This window comes from Galeopterus variegatus, unplaced genomic scaffold (genome assembly GCF_000696425.1).
Source record: "Galeopterus variegatus unplaced genomic scaffold, G_variegatus-3.0.2 Scaffold749, whole genome shotgun sequence".
Lineage (NCBI taxonomy): Eukaryota > Metazoa > Chordata > Mammalia > Dermoptera > Cynocephalidae > Galeopterus > Galeopterus variegatus.
In genome coordinates this window covers 427,527-451,925 of record NW_007726860.1, presented here as the reverse complement: position 1 = coordinate 451,925, position 24,399 = coordinate 427,527, and the positions used below count along the sequence as shown (strand labels likewise).

The following is a 24,399-nucleotide window of genomic DNA, read 5'->3' as shown; positions in this document are numbered from 1 at the left end:
ACACATTTGAAATTTTTCCCCTTGACTCCAGTGCTTTGGTTTTTGCTAAGTTTTTTGATCTTTTTTTTTTTCTCTCTCCAGATTGATCTGGTGGAACTCTCTACATTTATTGACACTTTTCTCCATCAACTCTGTTCTGCCATTAAGTTCATTTAGTACATTTATTTCAGATATTTTTCAGTTTTAACTTTTTCACTTGGTTCTTTTTTTTATATCTTTTCTCTTTTCATCTGAGATATCGTATCTTAGCTTAACCTATCTTTTATTATGATTATATTTTTCATTACGTTAATAAGTGTACTATTAATTGGTTGCTTTAATGATCTTGTCTGATAATTTTGGCATCTTGAGGTTAGCATTTGTTGATTTTTCTTTTTTCATGAGTGTGTGTCACATTTTCCTGGCTTTTCATATGGCAAATAATTTGGGGTTGTATTTTGGACCTGGTAAATGTTATGTAGACTCTGGATTCTTTTGTAATGCTGTAAAGAGTATTGATGTTTTTGTTTCAGCAAGCAGTTAACTATTTAGCCTTAAAATGCAGAGTATCATTTTAAGACCAGTGATGGGTATTTTCTTAGATTGGTTCAGTATTTTAAGCTTTAGCTGCAAGCTGATTTGTTTGTTTCATGTACATGTACTCCAGGGGTCAGCCAGAGACTTGGATTTTTATACTCAGAATTTGGGGTTCCTCTTCTTGGTCTTTTACTTCCTGAATCCTTATCTCGTTCTCTGGTGGCCCTAGTTGCCCACGCTCCTTCCCCTAGTTTCTTCAGCCAGAAAAACAGCAGGTTCTTCTGTTGGAGTCTGAGCTGCCCAGCAACAACATTCCCACAGAGATTGTGACTGCCTTTAGGGTACAGACATAGAAAATGTGGTAAAAACACAGATATTTTGCTTTTTAAAATTTTCCTGTTTTTCATGTTCCAAAGTTCTCAGGTAGTTGGTTATTTTTTTATTTTTGTATTTCTAGAAGGTATAGCTTATAGTTCATAGTATATTTGTTAAAGAGTTGGTTAGGAATAAACATAATTGTGTATTCTTTGTGAAGCATCTGATGTTAGTCTAATTCTTTTCCCCTTTCAAATTATTTGATCCTTTTACCTGGGGACCCTAAGGATTTTTTTTTCTTTAGAGTCTAATAGGTTTACTGTAATATGTTTTGGATTGATCATTCCAGTTCTGGATTGGCCTTTTCACAGATTCAGGTCTTTATTTTTGGAAGTTTTTTTGGATTATAGTTTTAAATATTGCTCTGTTGCATTGTTTTGGTTTACTACTTCTGAGGCTTCAATTATATGTGTGTTGGGCCTCCTTAGCTATCTTTTATTTTGACCATTTTGACTCTGACCCTTTTTACTTCTTTCTTGATTTTATTTTCATTTGTTTGTTTTTTCCTGATTTTCTTCATCATTCTTTATTAAATTTTTATTTGAATCTATTTACTCTTTGGCACCTTACAATTTAGCCTTCATCTCTGGCATGATTTAATCTTATTCTTTCTTGAGTTTAATCAACTCCTGTTTAGTTTCTCCTTATATTTTTTTGTTCTTAGTTTTTATGTTTGTTTATGATTCAAGAAGTGTATCATTCATATATAAGTACACACACACACACATATACACATTCCAAATACTTGTTTGACAATGTTTGATTCAGGTGTGAGGGTTGTGTTACATTCTTTTTCAGCTTTGTGTTTGTTTTTGTTGGGGGAGGGGATGGGGGGTGTTTCATGGTCTGGAATGATTTGGTTTGCATTTCTTTTTTTTTTTATTAAGACAGTTTTTCAATGGATATAGTCTGCCTTGTTCTATTCTCATTTATTTTATATACTGGCTTTCTGGTTTCAGGGTACCCTCTTCTGTCAGTTCTCCTGTATGGCACAGTTTCTTTTGTAGATGGTGGAGAGAGAGGGGAGGGGCAGTTTGTCGTCTTTGCCTTTTGTATCTGTAGGATCCTTCCTTAAATGTTTACCTCTTATTTCCCTTTTTTATTCATTACCGTTTCCACTCCCCCAGAATTGATGCTTTTCAGAGCCTGTCAGTTCTGGGCTTATCCCTGTCCAGGCCTCTTCCTGGAGCTGCTGCTGTGAACTGCTGGTGTTCTGGTTTTGGCAGTTAGTGGTGGACCTCCTCTTTCTGAGCCTTATGTTACCTGTGCTTCATCAGAGTCATCCAGGCCCCTCTACTCATTTTATGTATATTGAGCCTATTCTCCCATTTTCTGCATCCACAGACTTGCAGCTATATTGGAATTTGGATTATTTTTCTACTTATAGGTCATTTGAATTTGTGCTAGGGTCTGTCTCCATATCAGTGAGAGAGGAGGTCATGAGTGTCTTGTATTTTTCTTTCTTTCTTTTTTTCTTTTGTGGAAGCGGGGTGGGGGTTGGGGAAGATTCAAAATCAGGCCAGTGTTGTTTTCCTTCTCCCGCATCTCCTTACGGAGTTCATTAAAGTGACTTAATGATTTTTATCTCATAGTGGATCTTGGATCGATCTTTATCTCTGCTGTTACTCTATAGTCCAGACAACTGTCATGTCTTACCTCAATTACTGCAGCAGCCTTTTGCCTGTCTCTTTTTTTTGATTTTTTTCTGCATCAGCACATGTGACTCTTTTAACACATTTATCAATTTTATCCTTTGCACTGAGATAAAATGGCTTAGAATTAAGTGTTCTAGAGCAGGGAATGGCAAACGATGCTAAATTCAGCCTGCCACCCATATTTTCTTTGTTTTTTGATGGCCCATGAGCTAAGAATGGTTTTTACAGTTTTAAAAGGTTGCAAAAAAAAAAAAAAAATCAAAAGATGACTGTTTATAATATATTTAAATTGTATAAAGTTTGAATTTTAGTGTCTGTAAATAAAGTTATATTGGAACACAGCCATACTCACTTAATGATGTATTGTCAATAGCTTTTGTACTATAATTGCAGAATTTAGTAGTTTGACAGACACCATATGACCCGTATTCGCTATCTGGCCCATATACAAAAGAAGTTTGCTGACCTCTGGTCTAGAGCAATACATGATTGGTCTCCTCCTATCCCAGCCTTAGCTCTTATATGCATCTTCCAAGTAATCTGGTCTTCTCTCACCTCTCCAAGCAGGCCAAGCTCTTTTTTTCCTTTAGTTCTTGGCACATGCTACCTAATATTTTGTCCCCTTTATCTGATTCTTAACCCTGTCTTGTACTCAGTTCCTTCATACATGTCATATTTCAAGGTCACCTCAGAAGAGCCTTCTCTGTCACCAATCTACAGTAAAGCCCTCTTTGTTATTCTGTATTTTAACTCCTTATTTCCTTTCTGCACTATTAAAACTTATTTTGTTCATTTGTCTGTTGAATTAATCATGCATTTTGATCGTTCCATTATAATATAGATTCTAAGTGCAAATACCATGTGTGCCTTGTTTATGATTGTATTTTCAGTAAATATCTAACATATTCCTGGCTCATAGAAGATGCTTAATAAATATTTGTTCTAAAAAACAATGAACAAAGGAAACTTTACTAAAATGGCTTAGAAAGATCAGAGAAAATTTCAAAGGGGAAGTGACTTGAGCTACATTTAAAAGGTTGCATAGAAATGTGAAAGGAAGGGTACAGAAAAAAATAGACCTTTACTGAAAACTTGAAGTGGAGGTACATGGACAAGAATGTAAAACTGACTATTGGGTTCTTCTGTACTTAAATATTAGGTCTCTCCACTAATCCTGATACTGGGAATTCTCACTGGTAGTTTTTCTCCTGAGAGAAAAACTCATTGTTACAAATCATACTTATTCTTTATGCCCCTTATCAAATCTCTCCCATTCCCCCTTTCTCTCCCTCATCTAATAACCATAGATTTGTTCTCTCCATCTCATAGATTAACCATTCCTCTGTTGGTTTGTTGCCTAGATAATCTGTACAGTACTGAGACACGTGTGAGCTGCTGCTTCTTCTATTACTCTGGAGTGGGCTTTGTGGAGAGAGAGGACCTCTTTTTTTTTTTGGTCCCTGCTGGTGACTCCCCTTGTGTCAATGCAGTTGAGAATGTGGAGTGCCATCTGCATGGTGGATGTGACTGCTGCTATAGAGACTAGCTGCTTTTGCAGCAGCCATGGCAATTGTGGTGGCCTGCTGGTGACTCCCCTTGTGTCAATGCAGTTGAGAATGTGGTGTGCCATCTGCATTGTGGATGTGACTGCTGCTATAGAGACTAGCTGCTTTTGCAGCAGCCATGGCAATTGTGGTGGCTGTGGAGGGCTACCCGTGTGAAAATGGTGTTTTGGTGTACTCTTTACCTGGTTGCAGCTGGGTTCGGCCTCCCCTGGCTCCACGCCTCAGGACCCTGGTGGGGCCTTGGGGAAGTGGCAGCAGCTTGCCTAGTTGCAGCTGGGTTCAACTTCCCCCATCTACATGCCTTAGGGCCCCAGTCCATGAGCTTTTTGAAGTACCCTGGTATATACTCCTTTAGTTAACAGGATCCTATTTTCATGTCTGCACATGGAGAAGTATGCCATTCTATCTAATATATGTGTACAATAATCTTTTGCAATAGAAGTCCAGTAATTTGTGTAACTGATCTGTCGAGGTGATGAATATGAAGTTTTTTCACTTCTCTCTTTATTCTTTTTTTTTTTTTAATCAGAAATGGTATGACATTGAGCTTTTGCATACATTACTTTTTTGCAGATGTGTAAGTCTTTCCATAGGTTTAAATTCCAAACGTGAATTTTTAAGTTCAAAGGGTTGACATATTTAAATTTACGGTAGATGCTGCCAAATTACCTTCTGGAGAGAGTGTACTAATTTCCATTTTCTTTCTTTCTAATAGTGTAAAAGAATGCCCATTTCTCAGTACCTTTATTGTACTATGTTATCAATTTTTTAATCTTTCCTAATTTGTAGGTGAAAATAATAGTTTTCATTTGCATTTCTTTTATTTTTAGTAAGCTTGGACTTTCTTCAACAGAACAGAAATGTAAGAGCCAAACTGACCTTTATTTCATCTATTCTTCCTTTGCTAACTGCCATTGCTCGTTTCCACTGACAGTGTGAACATTAAATAAGGTCACTAGGTGTCACTAGAATCCCGTTTTGGTACGTTTTTCCTGGAAGTGTTCTTTTTAAGAGCAGACTAATAGACTGATAAAATTCTGATATTTCATTTGGACAGTAGAAACTTTTATATTGAAGAAAGAAACAATAAAGGTGAATGAAATAAAGGTCAGGTTGGCTCTTACCTCCGGGTTGTCTTGAAGAAAGTTTATCATAAAGTTAAATATTTTTAAACAATTGCAAACCAACAGACAAGTTGGAAATACAGTTCACAGGCTTTTGTGTTTACCTTTTTGAGAGTTGGTTGCTGACTTCCAGTCCATCATCCTCTGCATTTAGTGTTTCCTGTAGACAAGGGCATTTTGCTGCATAAGCACAGAACAACTGTCAATGTTAGGGAATTATGGATACCTTCCTACCTTGGAATTCTGAGAGTCCATTCCCATCTCACCAGTGGATTCAATAATGCATTTTACAGCAGCGGGTTCCACTTCTGCTCTTTTGCACTCTGGCACTGTTGCCCCGTCTTTCTTTGGCTTCTGTAATTTTGATTCTGTTGAAGATTACCAGTCAGTGATAGGTAGTGTCCCTCAGTTTGAGACTCTGATGTGTCCTCATGAGGTTACGTGGGTTCTGCCTCTTTTCTAGGAATGTCCTGGATGGATTGATGGATTCCTCAGGCGGTGCATGGTCTTGGGCTGTTGTGCTGGTGAGGTGCCCTTTGAGCACTTGTCCTGATGGTGTCTGCTAGTCTCCCACTGTGAAGGGAATGTGCTCCCCTTTGCAACTCATATGGCTTTTGAAGGGAGGTACTTTCAGCCTGTTCCTCATCACACTTTTCATGTATGTATGTATGTATGTATGCATGCATGTATGTGCGACAGATCTGTGTTTGGTCTTCATCCCCAGTTCCTGGCCCACATATCCTAAGTCCCTTGGAATTGCCTGATTTATAGTTGTGTCTTTTGTTGTAGTGAGGCCATTCTAAATGGGCCCCTAGATAGTTTTGGTGTCGGAGCTGGTTGCTAGAAAGACCAAGGTAGGATTAGAGAACTGGAACTTTTAGTGCCACTTCCAGACTTCTAGGAAGGGTAGAGAGGCTGGAGATTGAGTTCTTCACCAATGGCCAGTGGTTTATTTTACTCAGTCATGCCTCTGTAACGAAGCCTCCATAAAACCCCCTAAACGATGGGTTTCAGATAGCTTTTTGGTTGGTGAACATATCAAGGGGCTGGGGAGGAGGCGCGCTTGCTTGGTCATGGAGGCTCTGTGAAGTACCCCCATACCTTATCTTACACGTCCATGGGCACTGTCCCCTTCTTTGTACCTCTGACAGTGCATTCACACACATACCACAGATGTCGGCTCTTTGTGCCCTGAGTGGCTCCAGGACTGAACTGTTGAAGGGGAACAACGTGAGTTATTACCTGTTCGTATACGGAGGGCACATTGATAGGCATTGTCAGAGTGGTAGGAACTGAGATCGCAGAGCCCAAAATGTTCTTTTAAAGTTTGTTAACCCCATTTGCGTGATTAAAAGCTGTGTGTTAAAAGGGAAAGAGTTTTTTTAAACCTGCCAATTAAATTTTTCTGCCTGGTTTTACAGACTTTCATCACTCCTATATTGGTTAAAACACAAAGCAAAGCAATACACAAAACATGTACTGTTAACAATTAGTAAGGCTAGCTGATTAGCTCAGTTGGTTAGAGTGTGTTATTATAGCACCAAGGTCAAGGGTTCGGATCCCCATACCAGCCAGTTGCCAAAAACAAACAACAAACAGACAATCAAACAAACAAAAAAAAAACAATTAGCACATCAACCCAAACGTAAAAGGCTTATTTCCTATCTCAAGCAGCATAGTTTTATTAAGAAGACAAACTGAATATTCATGAATTACTAAGTGAATAATATAGAATAATGAGTTTCTTGTAGCTCTAGAGCAGTAATTCTCAACTCATGGTCCAAGGACCTCTGGGGCCTAGAGACCCTTTAAGGGTATCAGCAAGGTTGAGACTCTTTTCCATAATATTAATAAGGCAATATTTGCCTTTCTACTCTTACTCTCTCACAAGGGTGCAGTTCAGAGACCATATGACACATGCTGTCATAGCATATCAAATGCTGATGCAGATGGCAGAATCCAGCTATTATTCATTTGCAAAAATGTATAGCCATGCCACTTTTCTCCCTAATTTTTTTTCTTTGGAAAATATGGTATAGCAATATCTTCCATAAAAGCTATTGTAGAGTTTATTATTGTTATTTTTTAATGAATTAACAAATAAATATTTAAAGAATTGCTCAGTTTTAATTTCTGCTACAATCAATATCTATAAATATAATTCACATTAAAAAGCTTTTTGGAAATTTTTTAAGAGCATTAAGGAATTTTGAGTCTAAAAAGTTTGATACCCACTGCTTTAGAGTTTAGTTTTGTATCAGTGGTTTCTAACTATAGGCTGCCCCTCCCCCAGTACAGTCTCCTACTGCGAGTACTACTCTGTGCTAGCACATTTTTTCTCAATCATTGCTTTAGGGAGGTCCTCCAAATTGTCTTGTTCTTCCGTATTGTTGAAAGGAGTCCTGCTCCCACAGAAGGTCAGTACTTTACCATTGCCTTAGTTTTTGAAGTTAGCGGGTGAAGCAATGCGAATCAGAGAAGATTTCTTAGAGAAGTAACAGAATGGGGCTGGGTTGCAAATAATGGCTAAAATAGCTATGGTATCCACCTTTCAAAAGTGCTTTCACCGTGAGCTTACTACATGTTGTATGAATCGGTATTGAGATTGCTGAACATTTTTGTTGTTTTAAATATGTGAAAAAAGTGCCATTTCAACACTAAGAGTTTTCTTTACCTTGCTGTCATGGGTCTCTCTGTCCAAGGCTGTGCAGCATTTGGCAGTAGTTGAGAGAGAGAAAAGGCGGAGTCTTTCCTGCACCTCACTGTACAGTATATCTGAATTTCAGCACTGGCCAAAACACTTTGGGGTTAAAGCCATATTTCACTCTTGACAGAAGTATTTATGATAGAGCAAGACAAGTTTATTAGGATCTGATAAATTATTAAAGGAGGATCAGGGCCGGCCCGGTGGCGCACTGCTATAGTGCGCCACTTGGGAAGCGCGGCGGCGCTCCCGCCAAGGGTTCGGATCCCACGTACAGACTGGTTCCCGCTCACTGGCTGAGCAAGGCGCGGGGGCAGCGCCGAGGGTTGCGATCCCGTTGCTGGTCCTGGTCCGGTACGGGGGCGACACTGAGGGTTGCGATCCATTGCCGGACACGGAAAAAGACAAAAAAAGGAAAAAAAAAAAAAAAAAAAGGAGGATCACCACACCAATAATGTAAATAGTCCCTTTTTTTTTTATTCCAGAGGCTTTTATACCCTGGGTATGTACCTCAGTAAAATTCAGGATGGAGTTGGTCAGTCTTTTAATGGAAAGTCCAAGGGCTCTGCAGGAGGGCCAGGGCCAGTGGTGGAGGAGCAAGGGTCAGTGTGGCTGGGCAGAGTGGGTGAGGGTGTTGGAAGGAAATGAGGGCCTTCAGGAACCTGCAGTTCTTAGCTCAGTTTTCAAAAGGAATACTTAATAGAGTTGGTGATCAGGAAGTTTATTGCCTTAAAACTCTCCCAGTCTTTTTAAAAGTTTTGCATCTCCCCAATATATACATCTTCTAGTTTGAAGCTCAGTGAGCAGGGCAGAATGTTGTTTAATATTGTCCCTCCTGGGAAAGGTAGGCTGGGCCTTAGCTGCATTAGGCGTATAGAAAGTGGAACAGGTGCTGGCCTGGTGGCGCACTCGGTAGAGTGCGGCGCTTGGGAGCACGGCGGCGCTCCCGCCGAGGGTTCGGATCCCATATAGAGACCGGTCCACTCACTGGTTGAGCGTGGTGCGGGCGCGACACCGAGGGTTGCGATCCCATTGCCGGTCGCGGTACGGGCACGACACCGAGGGTTGCGATCCTGTTACTGGTCACGAAAAAAGACAAAAAGGAAAAAAAAAAAAAGAAAGTGGAACAGGATTTGGCTTCTAATGTGTGCATAAAGGAAAAGAGAGGGGGCTGGTGATCTTCAGAATGATTTAGTAGCAATAGATGAATCGCATTTCTAGGTGTCCTGTAATTTTTTTGTTGTTATTTGCTGTTCCCTCTTATATAGTTATTGAACTTCTTTCCTTTCCTAACCGCCTAATTCGAATAACTATCTGTTCTCTGACATCTTTCCAAGGAAGTAGCACTGTGTATTTCAAAGATGCCAGCTCTGGAGCCACAAAGACTGGAGCCCACTGGGGACTGTGGTGTATGGCCGCATATGCCCGGGCAAGTTACTAGCCTCTGGATGAGTGTCCTCCTGTAGCACCCAAACCTAATTTGTCACAGTTGGTTGCTGCAGTGCCTGGACCACAGTGGATGCTGCATCTCACACCCCCAGCTTTCATTCATCTTTGCTTTCTCTGTGCTCTCAGAGTGCTGTTATCCCAACTTCTCTGAGCCCCCTCCTCATGTTCTGCCTTATACCACAGGGAGGTACATGACTTGAACTATTCTGTCAGGATTGTGTGCTTTCAGGCTGGAACATTCACATAGGCAATTAATACACTTTTGCCCAATTGACTTATTGACTGGGTTTAAGAATAAAGTGGTGTTTTGGGTGGTTGGCATAGAGTAGAGAAAAAGCAGCAGGGTTGGTCCAGGTGAAGTTGAAAGATTGTCCTGATAACCAAACAGGAGCCTGTGGTCCCTAGCAAGTTTGTAGTTGGAGGTGCTGGAGTGAACTGTCTCCTGGAGGGAGAGCTCATCAGAGTAGGGCTATCTAAGGAGAAGGAAGCTGCTTTGGTTTCCACTGACTCTAAAGTAGCAGCAATTGGAAAATGAAGATGAAAAAGTTGGTTTTAATTAGGGCATCTTTGGAAACACTTTTCTTCTTGACCACTAGATAGGGAGACAGTGTTATCATTTTACATTTCTGAAGAAAAATATAAATCTAATTGGAAGATTTTTTTTGTCTACTCAGTAGATTTTGATTGGGTGCCTGGCAAATGTCGATTTTAATGTAGTAGCTTCAATATATTACTAGTTATGCTAAAGCACAAGTCATTTGCATACGTAGAATGACATTACCAGCATTAAGTGCCACTTATTTCTTCACTGTGAAAAATAATAGTTAAACCCAAAATGATTGAATTCAGCGAGTATGTCCCTATATATCTTTATATCTTATCACTCTGATAGATAAATAAGTGGAGACTTCATTCTCAAAAAGGACAGAACATGTCTTCTATAACTGTATCACCTGTGCCGGGTACACATTTTAATGGTTCGAATCAAGGCTTTCTCAAAACTACTAACTGTAAAGGATACTTACTAGTTTGTAAACTTTGGCAAATGATCCTCTGTGAGCCACAGTTTCCTTTGTTGCAGAATAGGAGAAAATGGTAATACTTACCAGTCAGGAGTCGCGTGAGACTCCTGAGCTGGCTGACCTTTATCATAATGATGATTATAATTTTAGTATGATATGTATGGTAATACACTCATCTAAGTTCTCTTCATCAATGTCTTCTAACCAGAAATGTTCCAAACACTTCCCCTTTTGTTATTTTGTTATTTGTGATAATGGTAAATAGGTAACATTTTGCTTGAATAAGGAGAAACTGCTAAAAACTGCTTAGGGTTAAAATTGGTAATTAAGGTGCCTTTAAAAAAAAGAGGTATACCTAAGAAACCTTTTTCTCCCCCATCTCTTTTACCCTTCCTGCTGGTTTCCCATCTCTTTCATTAGATCCAGTGTTTTATTCACCCCATAGTTGTAGGCTTTCTACAGACTTAGGTGGTTGGTTTATGTTTTCTTTTGTTTTTTTAATCAGCATTATAAAAACATGATTTACATAAAATAACATGTAACCATTTTAAGTGTACGGTTCACTGAATTTGATAAATGTATGTACCCATGTCATCACCACCACAACTAAAATAAGGAACATTTCGGGCTGGCCCGGTGGCGCACTGCTACAGTGCGCCGCTTGAGAGCGCAGCGGCGCTCCCGCCGAGGGTTCAGATCCCATATACAGACCGGTTCCCGCTCACTGGCTGAGCGAGGTGCGGGTGCAACACCGAGGGTTGCGATCCCGTTGCCAGTCCCGGTCCGGTACGGGCGCAACACTGAGGGTTGCGATCCATTGCCGGACACGAAAAAAGACAAAAAGGAAAAAAATAAATAAAAATAAAAAAATAAAATAAAATAAAATAAGGAACATTTTTATCACTCCAGAAAGTTTCTTTGTGTCCATTTGCAATCAGCTTCCCTGCCCCCACCCTACACCCCAGAACAGCCACTGGTCTGGTTTCTGTCACTAGAGATTAGTTTCTCCTATTCTAGGGTTTCATATAAATGGAATCATTCAGTATATACTATTTTGTGCTTGGTTGCTTTCACTCAGTGTGATGTTTTTGAGATTTATTCATGTTATGTATAGCAGTAGTTTCATTTTCTTTTTATAGCTAAATAGTATTCTATTGCATGCGTATACCACAGTGTGTTTATCCATTGACCAGTTGATGGACATTTGGGTAATTTCCAGTTTTGGGGTTATTATTAATAAAGTTGCCATGGACATTCATGTTTGTGTCTTTGTATGTTTCAGTTTCTCTTGGGTCATTACCCAAACATTTCCAAGGAGGTTGTGTCCTTTTACATTCATTCCTACCAGCAGTGTATGAGTGTTCCATTAATTCCATGTCTTCACCAGCATTCAGAATGTGTCCAGCTTTTGAATTTTAGCCATTCAGGATATATGTAATTGAGATCTCATGTGTTTATTTTTTATAACAGTGTTTTAAGATCTAATTCACATATTATACAATTTGGCTATTTAAAGTGATTTTAAGTATATGCACATAGTTGTGCATATACCATCAACACAATTTTAAAACATTTTCATCACCTCAAAATGAAATCTTGTACCTTTTAGCCATTATTCCCCATGCCCCCCAGTCCAGGGCAACCACTGATCTGCTTTCTGTCTCTATGGTTTTTCCTATTTTGGATATTTTATATAAACAGAATCATATAATATGTGGCCTTTGTGTCTGGCTTTTTTCTCTTAGCATAATGTTTTTAAGGTCATTTATGTTGTTTCATGTATCAGAATTGTATTCCTTTTTATGATCAAATAATGTTCGATTGTATGGATATGCACACACACATGTGTAAAGAGAGGAACCAAATATTACAAGGCTTATAGTGAAAAACAATGGTCCTTTTCTTGACCCATCCCCAATTCCTTTTCCCTAGATGTAGCCATTTCAGGAATATGTGGCTATTTTTGCAGCTACAAGTATTTGCTTACCTTTGTATTTCTAAATGCTTGGCCATACTGGTGTCTTGATTGTTCATTTTTAGACATTATCTAATGACCTTCTGATAGGGAGAATTTAGTGATAAGTGAGAACTTAGTTTTTAGCTAGCCTCCTTCCAGGGTACCCTGCTTCCACGTGCATGCATCTGCTATTTGCACAGACATTCAGTCTTTTTCCACTCTTTATTCCATGTACATGGTAAATTTTGGTTACATCACTAGTTATGTCTACATTATCAGGACTGTAAAAGTTGTGTTTAGAAGAATCTCAAAGTGTACTATGAATACATTTCCTTTCATGAAAAGCTCTTTACTCAGAGCTTGGCCTGGTGTCCTTAAGTCCAGAGCTTCTTGGGTTCCAGTGCTTCCACTTTGGTGGCAAGGGTGAGTGGGCACAGGAGAGTGGTCCAGGCAGCCTCTGCGTTCAGCGGCTGCCCACTCTTGCTTCACCTGGGCCTTGTTTGCCTGATTTGCTTGGAAGTTTGGGAAGAGAATCTGGTCACTCTTTGTGGACTGCTCACCCCTGCTGCCAACCTTGGGTTTCCTTTTTCTTTATTCATTTCCTTTTCAGTTCCCCAAATAGCTCTTATCTACTCTTTATTTTTGTCAACTTTTGTTATTTTGTTTTCCTTTACTGTCATTTTATTGAGGTTTGGGGGCAAGAGAAAAGCATGTGATCAGTCTAGACCAGATTTAAACAGAGGTCAAGAACTCTCCATTTTTATTGCCTGAGTATTCCTCAGTTAATTATTCCCCCAACCCCACCCCAGTCCCCCCTGCATTTGTTGAAATCTTTAGCATCTCCTCCCTGAGTTATTGCAGTAGCCCCTGACTCACCTCCTCTCCCTCAGTGTCATCATCCTGGAACCCATCCTTCAGGTGACCTGTTTATGGCCCCTCCCTCACACCATTCCGAAGGACCCAAGGATGGGGGTCCATGCTCATTAACTGGACAGATACTTCCCTCAGGAGGACCTGAATTCTTCTTTGTCTCTGGTCTCTTAACTCATTCCCTCAGTCATACTAATGGTGTATGTTTTCCCAAAAATATCATGCTGTCCACTCCATAGTGCATTTGTCTATGCTCTTCTTCCAGGTGGAAGATCTCTGTCCTCCCAAAGCTGTGTCCTCATCAGAATTGGTCTGTGATCATTTCTGAGCTAAAGCTTTTCTTGGCTCCTCTCGTATCCATTGTACTGTTTTTTGCTCTTCTTCTACCTGGTTGTACTTCTCTTGTTACAATTACTACATTGTATTCTTTTCTTAAAATATTTTTGCAAATTTCTTTTGTCTGGCTAAGTAGAAAACAGTTGTGTTCTCACATCTGCTTCTCCATTCTATTTATTGGGATGGCACAGGTCACTCAGCCTCTGAAAATTCCATTGTATAGTCATGAATGAGGAATGGAAAAGGAGAATGCCATGTTAGTATTGTTACAAAAGTAATTTTTTTTTTTTTTGTCTTTTTTCGTGACTGGCAACGGATTGCAACCCTCAGTGTTGCGCCCGTACCGGACCGGGACCGGCAACGGGATCACAACCCTCGGTGTTGCCCCCGCTCCTCGCTCATCCAGTGAGCGGCCAGTCTGTATGTGGGATCTGAACCCTCGGCAGGAGCGCCGCCACACTTCCCAAGCGGCGCACCGCAGCAGTGCGCCACCGGGCCGGCCCATTACAAAAGTAATTTTGACTTTGCATATCCTCGAAAGTGTGTGAGGATACGCCTGGGGTCTTCTGACCACACTGTGAGATTCGTTACCCTAGTTTAATTACTCTTGTCGTTTCCCATACCGTATAGACCATGCTATGCCATACATCCTGAAACCTCCTTTTTATTCTTTTGTGTGTTAGAGGGCTTTCTATATCAATACGGGTATATTCTTTTTTACTGCTCTGTATTTCAATTTTCTTTTCTAAAATCTATTTGCATATTATATGTTGAACAGTGATAGTCTTATGAAAGATATTTGGAGAGGTGAATAGGCAATAGATGGGTGAGATTATTCCATAAATACAGGAGTGATTGAAGGTGTTTGATCTGGGTTGGAGAGAGATGGGTAAATGTTTTAAGATTAATATTTCAGCAATATATGAGTGAATTAGAAGAGGAGAAACAATAGAACAGGAATTCACTTAGAAAATTAACAGTAATTGTTTGCATTGAGTAACTGAATGCTTAGAAGGAGATAATAGTCGAGAAATCCATATAGGAGGGACAAACAGTATAATGAGAGGAGAAATGGCAGGCAGTGAGGACAGACAGGTATGGAAGGAGGAAGCACAGCTCCCAGTAGCTGGAATCACACATCTCTCTCTTTGGGGTGCCGGTGGTGTCTTGACAGAAGCACACATAAATGACAACCAGTTTTGGAGGAAAGAGACACTCTCTGGCCTCAATTACTTTATGTACCCTCTAGCTCTAAATATTCTATTTTACAGTCTGCTTACTCTTATAATTTAATAGCATTTTCTTATACCTTTATGAATGCCATGGACTGATAATTTTGAAGTGTGATACAAGTCTAAAATTGTTGCACGAAAATTGTACTTCCTTTTCCTGCCTCTTGCCTTTATTCCTATACTTAAAAAACGCCATTTAGGGAAGATTTTGGAAAGTTTAATTTATATTGACTTTCGTATTTGGTATTCAGTGTACTTATTTTAAAAGAAATGTCTATTAAAATGACCTGTGCATGGATTTCTTAAATTGCTAATTTACACGTGCAATTTTATTGCTGTGTGAATATAATAGAAACAAATACTCATTAGTCTACTTCAATTTAATTATACAGATGCAGGACAGTTGGAATACACATTGATGAAACATTATTCCCTGCAGCTAATACTCGTGAACATTTATCAAGCCTAATTAAAAAAAAAGTAAGTATGTGATTTCAGTGTCGACAGCAGCAGCTATGAATTTATTCATTCCTATTTTTTATTCCTAGAAAACATAACCTTTAGAAATATACCCAAGAGTTGCTTTAAATATGCCATTGATGATGATTTTTTTTCACATAGCATTTTTTAGTGAATCATAGAGATTATTTTATCTTATGAATGCTTTGATGTAATTTGTTAGAAATGGAAGAGGCTTCAGTTGGGCAAGGAAAACTAAAGTTAGCCAAGAGATCAACAAACATTCAGGTGCTCTGGTCATTACTTTAGAATTCAATTTGTTACATCTGTCATAAAATGCCTTTGTTCTGTCTAGCCAAAAAATCTCATAAGTCTGAAGTAGATATATCCAAGCATGCAAAGTCACTTATTATAGAAATTTGCATTACATAGAAAGTTAAAGTCACTGCCTTCCTGTGAGATCTAACTCACATTTGAAATACATCCTTTCCAGGTATCTATCTATTTATTTATTTTATTTTATTTTATTTTTCTCTTTCACAGAGATTCTCTGTGAGAGAAGATTTAACAGCTTTCTCCAAACTGAATTAGATATATAAGAACTGTACATTTCCTATAGAATAAAGGAGAAATAGCTGTGGACTTCTCCACATTTTCTGGAAACAATAGATGATATACGTCCATTACCTTTTGTCTCAGACAAACCAGAGTTTGTCACTGCAGTGATGGATAAACTTACTTCAGTCTTCCTCCAGACCTTCTCATCTGATTGTAGGTGAAAAAGAGTGTACAGCAGAGTTTCTTGACTCTCTGTAACATGTTAAAATATGGTAAAACTACATTAATAATAAATGCATATTTTCAGTGTAAAGCATCTAGTAAACACAGATAAAGCAAACATCTCTCTTAATTTCCCTCCCTTCAAATAAACAGTTTCAATTTGCTGAGTATCTTTCAGGATGGGATGTCTCTGGGATAGGTGCATTACACGTTCATTCACACATTTATGCTTTACATGTATGGGACTCTGCTGTGTCGTGTGTGTTGTCTGGTGGGTTGCATTTCTTCTCCACTTAACAGTATTTTTTGATCGTTGCATGTCAGTAGATGTGCAGCTCTCCTCATTTTTCTGCGTTGTGTTACACAGTGCAAATGTGCCTTTCTTTTCATGCACTTTTATTTATTTTTTATTTTTTTCCTTTTTGTCTTTTTTACTGACCGGTAACGGGATCGCAACCCTCGGTGTCGCGCCCGTACCGGGGACCGGCAATGGGATCGCAACCCTCGGTGTTGCACCCGCACCGCGCTCAGCCAGTGAGCGGGAACCGGTCTCCACATGGGATCCGAACCCTCAGCAGGAGCGCCGCCGCGCTCCCAAGCGGCTCACTCTCCAGTGCGCCACTGGGCCGGCCCTCTTTTCATGCACTTTTAGATCATTGTCAGTTTTTGCTAAGTACATTACTTATGTGACATATTTGAGTTTATTTCTGTAAGTTGGATATCTAGAAGTAAAATGACTGGGTCAGGATTCGTACACGGTTTGATGTTTAACAGTTCCACCAGTAGTGTACAATAGTACCAGTTTCTTGACACACTGACCACTTCTGGGTATTATTAATCTTTTTCATTTTTCCCAATCTGAAGCATGAATAATTACTGCTCATTCACTTTAATTTTTACTTATGTCTTAAAACCTGCCCTTTTCTTCCCTTTTTCAAATGCAATTTCAAATTAAACATGACTGGAGACCCTAATTGTTTTGGATTCTTTGAGGAAGTTCCCTGCCTCTTTCCCCCTCACCCTTACTGCTGCTGCCTGAGTGACTTGCTTGCTGTTCCTCAAACATACTAGGCAGGTGTCTGTTTCAGAGCGATTGCATTATCTGTTCCCTTTATCTGGAACATGCTTCTCCCCAAAATCCATCCACATGACTCATTTTCCAACTTCCTAAGGGTTTGTGCAAATGTTGCTCTCTCCATGAAATCTACTCAGACCCCTTATTTGCAACAGCAGTTCCTTCCCACTTGTGCTGGCTATCCTGATCCCGCTTTTCCTTTTTATCTGTAGTACTTACTGTATCTTTCTTTTTTTTTTTTTCCTTTTTGTCTTTTTTTCGTGTCTGGCAACGGATCGCAACCCTCAGTGTCGCGCCCGTACCGGACCGGGACCGGCACGGGATCGCAACCCTCAGTGTTGAGCCCACACCTCGCTCAGCCAGTGAGCGGGAACCGGTCTGTATGTGGGATCCGAACCCTCGGCGGGAGCGCTGCCGCACTCCCAAGCGGCGCACTGTAGCAGTGCGCCACCGGGCCGGCCCCTTACTGTATCTTTCTAACACACTGTGATAATGGTAGCAGTTAGATAGGGTCCAGTTGCTCAAGAAGATTCACAGGACCCCTGTATAGCTAGGGCAGTTGTCAGACTCTTGCTGACATAGCCAAGTGTATTGCTGGGCTAGAGCTAGGGCTCAGAGACCCTTCAAACCCATTGTACAGACTGGGTCACAGACCCCTCACATGCCTGGCTGGGTCACCAGACCCCTCCCATGCAGATCCATGAGCTAGGTAATTGGGAAAGATCCCAGGAGCTGTTGGCAGAAGACACGAGCTCAGTCCTCAGCTTCCTCAGCAGCAGCAGCTTACAGATCCAGCAGCAGCTTACAGCAGCCTCTAGAAGCAGTGTTGGTGGCCTCCCAGAGGGTCCCGGTGGCCCTGGCAGCAACAGCTTGCAGCAACAGCCTCCAGCAGCAGTAGCAGCACCCCCAGGGCATCCCAGGGGAAGGGGGCACTGTGGATCAGAGCCATTTATCCTTTATACTTAAGTTCAGTAACCCAGGACACCTGGGTGTGAGTCAGACAACTCAGAAACACCTAGGTGCCCACATACATCTACATCAGACAATAACCAAGGAACACCTGGGCACACGTGCATATTTACATCACATGCTTGGCAAGATTCTGAACATCTGAGGGGCCCTGACCATTTTCCTTTACTTTCCCTACATCCCCTAAATAACAAGACTTTCAAATCTATAGAGCACCTCAGAACCTGGGAGTGTGAGGTGGAGCCTCTTGTACTCTGCTGGCCTTGTACCCACCTGACCCAGCCCCACTGGCAGAGCTCCCAGCAAATTGCTAATCTCAATGTTGACACGCTGGCACAAACTGCCCCCAAACTGTTTGGACCCATGATTACAAAATGACACTGTTAATTAATTATTTTTGACACTTATTTAGTGCATTTCATGTTGTGCAAGTACTTTAAGCAAAAACAGTGCAGGACTCTTCCAAGCCCATTGAAATTAACCTCCCAACACACATATGATATAATTTACTTATTTATTATGTTTATTTTCTGTCATTTCCTACTAGAGTACAAGCTTCATTTTGGCAAGGAACTTTTTAGGTTGTAAGACCAGTGCCTGCCACATAATAACATTTTTGTTAATGAATGAGCAAATAACTAACAGAACGAGATTCTGGATCAAGAACATAAGTGTAGACATTAACCTTGAATGGCTGAAAGTTCTTTCTCTTAGACGAGGAAAAAAGAAGATAGGCTGGGTACCCCTGTAAGCATATTTGGGCTGGTAGCTTCAACCTAAAAATCAAGAGATCTAGACAGAAGACTTTAAATTTTCTAGGATCCTTTAAGAGAGAGCTCAGGCATAGAAGTAGTAGTAGGTAAAATTGATGAAAAGTTAATTTTTTGTATTTGTGGTGGTGACTGGGCTAAACATGAGAAGTAAATGTGTAGTTTTCAGGAAAACCAAGTGGGAAAGGCTGTGAATGTGCAGTATGTTTTAAAAGAGGTGTTTTCCCCTTTCTGTCTGAGGATGGTAAGATTAGAAAGTTAACCTAAGACTTTCTTGTGGATATCAGCCTGGGATTTCATGTATTTGTGTATGTAGTTAGAGTTTTGGGATTTTATTGGCTGTACGGAGTTGTTGTGATTTAAAGATGATAAGGCAAGATTTAATAAATAATTTTTTTTCTTTGGTAGTTATAAAGTAACCTGAAACTGTAAAACACCTAGAAGGAAACATAGGGGAAACACTTTAGGTTGCAGGACTGGGCAAAAACTTTATGGAAAGACCCCAAAAGCACAGGCAACAAAAGAAAAAATAAACAAATGGGATTATATCAAACTAAAAAGCTTCTGCACAGTAAAGGAAACAACAGAGTGAAAAGACAACCTATGGAATGGGAGAAAATATTTGCAAACTATGCATCTGAAAAGAGATTAATATCCAGAATGTACAAGGAATTCAAACAACAGTAGAAAACAAATAATCCAACTAAAAAATGGGCAAAGGAGCTGAATAGACATTTCTCAAAGGAAAACGTAAAAGTGGCCAATAAGTACATGAAAAAAAGCTCAATATCACTAATCATCAGGGAAATGTAGATCAAAACCGCATTGAGATACCACTTCACCCCAGTTACACTGGCTGTTATCAAAAAGACAGAGAATGACAAATTCTGGCCAGGATGCTGAAAAGGGGGAACCCTTCTACACTGTTGGCAGGACTGTAAATTAGTGCAGCCATTAGGGCAACCTGAGACAACTACAGATAGAACTGCCATACAACCCAGCAATCCCACTGCTGGGTGTGTACCCAAAGGAATGGAAACCATCATGTGGAAGGGATACCTGCACTCCCATGTTTATCACAGTTCTATTTATAATAATCAAGAGTTGGAACCAACCTAAATGTCCATCGATGGATGACTGGATAAGGAAAATGTGGTATATATACACAATGGAATATTATTCTGTCATAAAAAAAGAATGAAATTCTGCCATTTGCAGCAGCATGGATGAACTTAGAGAAAATTATGTTAAGGGAAATAAGCCAGGCACAGAAAGAGAAATACCATATGTCCTCATTCATAAGTGGGAGCTAAAAAGTAGAGAGAAAGAGGAAGAAAGGAAGGAAGAACAAGGAGGAAGGGAGGGAAGGAAGGAAAAAAGGGGAAGATACGTTGAACTTGCAGGAGAGAACAGAACTGTGTTTGTTTAGAGGGAGGGATGGGGAAGGAGGTTAGGGAAAAATTGGTTAATGGACACAAAGAATGAATACGTTTTGTAATGATGAATATGCCACCTATCCTGATTTGATCATCACATATTGTACACAAATACTGGTGGTCAACTCTTTATCCCACAAATGTGTGTAATCAGTTATGTTTCAATTTTAAAAAGTCCAATTAAAAAAATTATAATTGCTTTTGTGTTTTATTACTCTGTCATGATTTGGGGGGGGGGAAGATGTGAGAATAGCAAAAAATGGAAAGAGACAAGTTTTGCAAAGAACTTTCATTGGAAACAGAATTCTGGTATCCTGAAAATGTCTCAGGAAACATAGTTACCTAGTGTGGAGCCTTTTATTCAGTCTTTTAAATTCCATCTGTTTTTTTTATAATTGCTCAAAAAGACAAATACCACATATTGTTCAAGAAACACCTCTTTAAGAAGTTTTTATTACTGATGTTATCAAAGATATCAGAAATACAGCTGAAAGAGCTTTTTTTTCCGTCTTAAACAATTGAAATATATTAATCATTATGCCCTTTTGCACAGCGTAAATGTATGCAGCCCAAAGATTTTATTCCTAAAACACCAGAAAATGATAAAAGACTTCAAAGGAAATTTGAGAAAATGGCGAAAGAGCTACAAAAGCAAAAAACAAATCTAGGTAAGCCAAGAAGTGTAATACAGTCCTTTGCATTTGTGTTCATGCACCTTGTTTAATTAGCCTGATGACCCCTGGCTTCCAGGATGCAGTAGCTAATGAAGACTGCAGTAGTTTTAGGCTAGGAAGGAGAAAACAAAATATAAGTAGCCTAATGGAGACTTGACTAGGAGCCATAGTAAAGCCATGCAGTTGATCTGATCAACCAGAGAGTCTTAATCATTCATCACATTGACGGAACTTTTTATTTTCAGGCATGACTCTTGAAGAAAAGCAAGCTTTTACTAATAAGCTTTATTGAAATAAATTCTTATTTATTTATTCTTTATACATAATACAGTATTTTTACCTAATACTTGGTCTTTTTGTTTTTTATTCTTTGTAGGCAAATGTTAGTGATACTCTTTTTATGATTAGAAAAATACTTCAGAATATCATGAAACTTTAAAGTACTTTGTGTCTTTTTGGTATTTCTCTTTTGTGCCTTTTTCATTGTCCTCTAAATCCAGTATTAAACATTAATCCTGACATGCCATTGCTATTAATATGCAGTTATGGTGACTAGATAATGTGTAGTGCATTATAGGAAGTGTTACTTTCTCTAGTTTTTTCTGTTTTAATCTATATTATTTATACTATCTCACAAATTCTCTACACTGTATTTTGAAATTATTCAAATAGAATTATGGAGCTTTATTTTAAATATGTGATAATCATGCAACAGAATTGAATAGAACATTTAGCCTGCACAGTGCTGGCACATAATTTTCCAAAAATATGTCCTTTATCATTAGTTTTTGTGCTTAGTCATCCCACTGCATCTCTTGGTTTGTGCTGGTCCTTTTCTCACAAACCCACAGTAATGGTCTGGTCTTAGCTACTCAAGCCAGAAACATGGAATTATCCTTGACATCTTTGTCTATACTAATACTAAAACCCATGAAGGACCCTGCTTCTAAAATGATTGCTTGACTCCTTCTATTTTTCTCCTTCTTAACTCTCCCATTCCAGGCCTGCATCCTCTCTCCTATACCATGCAACAGCTCCCTGACTGGGCTCTCCACTCCACTGTGTCTCCCTACAATCTATTACCATACTTCAGTCAGAATAATGTAAATCTCAAGTCAGATGGACCTCCCCCACCTGATTTATAGTTCCTTGGTGTCATCCAAAGGAAAAGTATTTAGGGTAAAATCCTGTATGTAACATGTCCTACAATCTGCTTACTAGGTCCTATATGATCTGGCCTCTTTCTCCAGCCTCAAATTAGTATTGCACCACTCTCCTATACTTTATGCTTTATACTTTTGTCACTTTGGCCCTTTTTCCTGTGTCTGAGATAATACATTTGAAAAGAATTTAACAAAATGGTAATGATAAAAAATTTTCTCTCTTCAGATCACATATGTATCTTATTACCTTTTAAAAGCTTGCAGATGTAAGGTATTGTTTTAATTAATGCATGTCTGTATATTGTCAGAACTATAGTAAGGGTTGTTCAGGCATAAGAATTGCAAAGGAAAAAATATAGAATGATTCTTGGGATTTTTTTTTTTGTATTGGGGTTGGTGGGTATCAAAGTCCAGAAGACCTCTTTGAGCATATGTGAGGTATGTTCCAGGAAAATGCACAACTCTGCACCCATACACAAGCAGCCCATAATTTTGTGGTTCAGGGACCACTCTGACCCCACTTCGTGCAGTCAAGTTTGTGTGTGGGTCTGTGAGTGTGTGTTGAGGCTGGGGGCGATGGTTAGTGGGGGCAGTTTCTGAAACCTGGGTAGAAACCACATTTAGGAACCAAATCCCATCTGACTTTACAACCTATTACCAGTTGTGTGATTCTGGGTAAGTTATTTAACTTCTGTGCCTTGGTTTCTTCATCTTTAAGTGGCAGTATTGGTACCTAATATGTTGGGTTTTGTGGGGGTTGGCTAGATGAGAAAATTCATGGATGGTGCTTAGCACAGTGCCTGGTGCATAGTAATTGCTCAACAAATGTTAGCCAGCAGCTGTGTGGAGGTGGTAGTTGTAGAAGATTAGTAGGATTATTTAATGACATTGAAAGAAAAGAGGAGGATTGTGGGGGTAGGGGGTGGGCGTTCCTTACAAAGAATCATATTGTTGAACTATGAAGACATTTTTTGGAGCTTAAAGTTGAATTTTTTTTAATTTTCAGATAATGATGTACCTGTTCTCTTATTTGAATCTAATGGCTCATTGATGTATGGTCCCACAATTAAAATTTATAGTAGTCACCAGAGCATAATGGAGAAGAGATTACAAGAGATGAAAGAGAAGAGGGAAAATCTTTCCCCTACCTGTAAGTGATTACAGTTTGTAAAATGAAAATTATGCGAATAGGTGAATAAATTATGGTGGAAATATTTTTTTTCTTTACCTAGATATCTTAGTTAATGTTTCTAACAGATTTTGACCTATTTCAGGGCAGACTTTGTTAATTAAACTTTTTTTCCAGAAAATCATGTGCTTCGTTAAGGTTTTTGAAGTGTAAAAGTTTGTAATCCTATTTGTTGTAGCTCCTTTGTGATTTCTAATATCTTTGGATTTTTTTCTTTTTTTTAAGTTTAAATAAATCATGTCTCTTAAAGAAATTTGCTTTCAATTAATAATGTATCTAATGGATCAGTTTTCATTTTTCTTGATTTAAATTTTTTAAATTCTTAAGTAATAATTGAGCACGTGTTAATAAAACATTTAACAGTATAGCTAATATTAAAAACTTATCTTGATTCTCACCTCATTCTACTCCTCTGCCCAGGGATAAACCTGTATTTTAAGTTAATGTGTTTTCTGGATCTTTTTCAGTACATCACATATCTATGTATGTATGGAAAAGATACAGGTTTGGTTTCTGTGTAGAGGCATAATTTCTTTTTTTTTTTTCCCCTGAGATGGATCATGGCATATGTATTATTTTCAACTTTCTTTTTTTACTTGAGTGTCCTAGAGGTTTTCTTCAGGCAAGTAGATGTGGAGTAACTTCTTTTCTTCTGAGATGTTGCAAAGTAGTCTATAGTTTTGATATTTTATCATCTGTCAGTGGGTTTTTTCCCTGGATTTTCCTTACTAGAAATCGTACTGCACTTTTCATTCTTTTTTGTCTTTTTCGTGACCGGTAAGGGGATCGCAACCCTTGGTGTGGTGTCGCCCGCACCGCGCTCAGCCAGTGAGCGCACCAGCCATTCCTATATAGGATCCAAACCCGTGGCGGGAGCGTCGCTGCACTCCCAGCGCCACACTCTCCCCAGTGCGCCATGGGCTCGGCCCTTATTCTTCTTTAACTAGTTGGTTTCATTGGTTTTTTTTTTTTATTTAACCATTTTCCTTTCTATGGACATAAGCTCCCCCCCCCATGCACGTACATAAGTCCTTATATTCCTATTTACTTCATGTATTTTAATAATATTAATTTATAAA

General features: G+C 39.2%; 1 protein-coding gene across 4 annotated transcripts in view; it reads left to right on the top strand.

The window, feature by feature from the left end:
* Window positions 1-24,399, top strand: part of MCPH1 (microcephalin 1) — a 265,284-nt gene that overhangs the window by 14,837 nt on the left and 226,048 nt on the right. For all 4 annotated transcript variants that reach the window (XR_550428.1, XM_008572047.1, XM_008572048.1 and 1 more), the window contains exons 4-6: window positions 15,198-15,285; window positions 20,848-20,962; window positions 23,138-23,281. Coding sequence is in view for 3 of the 4 variants with exons in the window: in XM_008572047.1 (XP_008570269.1) it covers window positions 15,198-15,285; window positions 20,848-20,962; window positions 23,138-23,281 (347 nt within the window). In the remaining variant the exon portion in view is untranslated. The remainder of the gene's footprint in view (window positions 1-15,197; window positions 15,286-20,847; window positions 20,963-23,137; window positions 23,282-24,399) is intronic.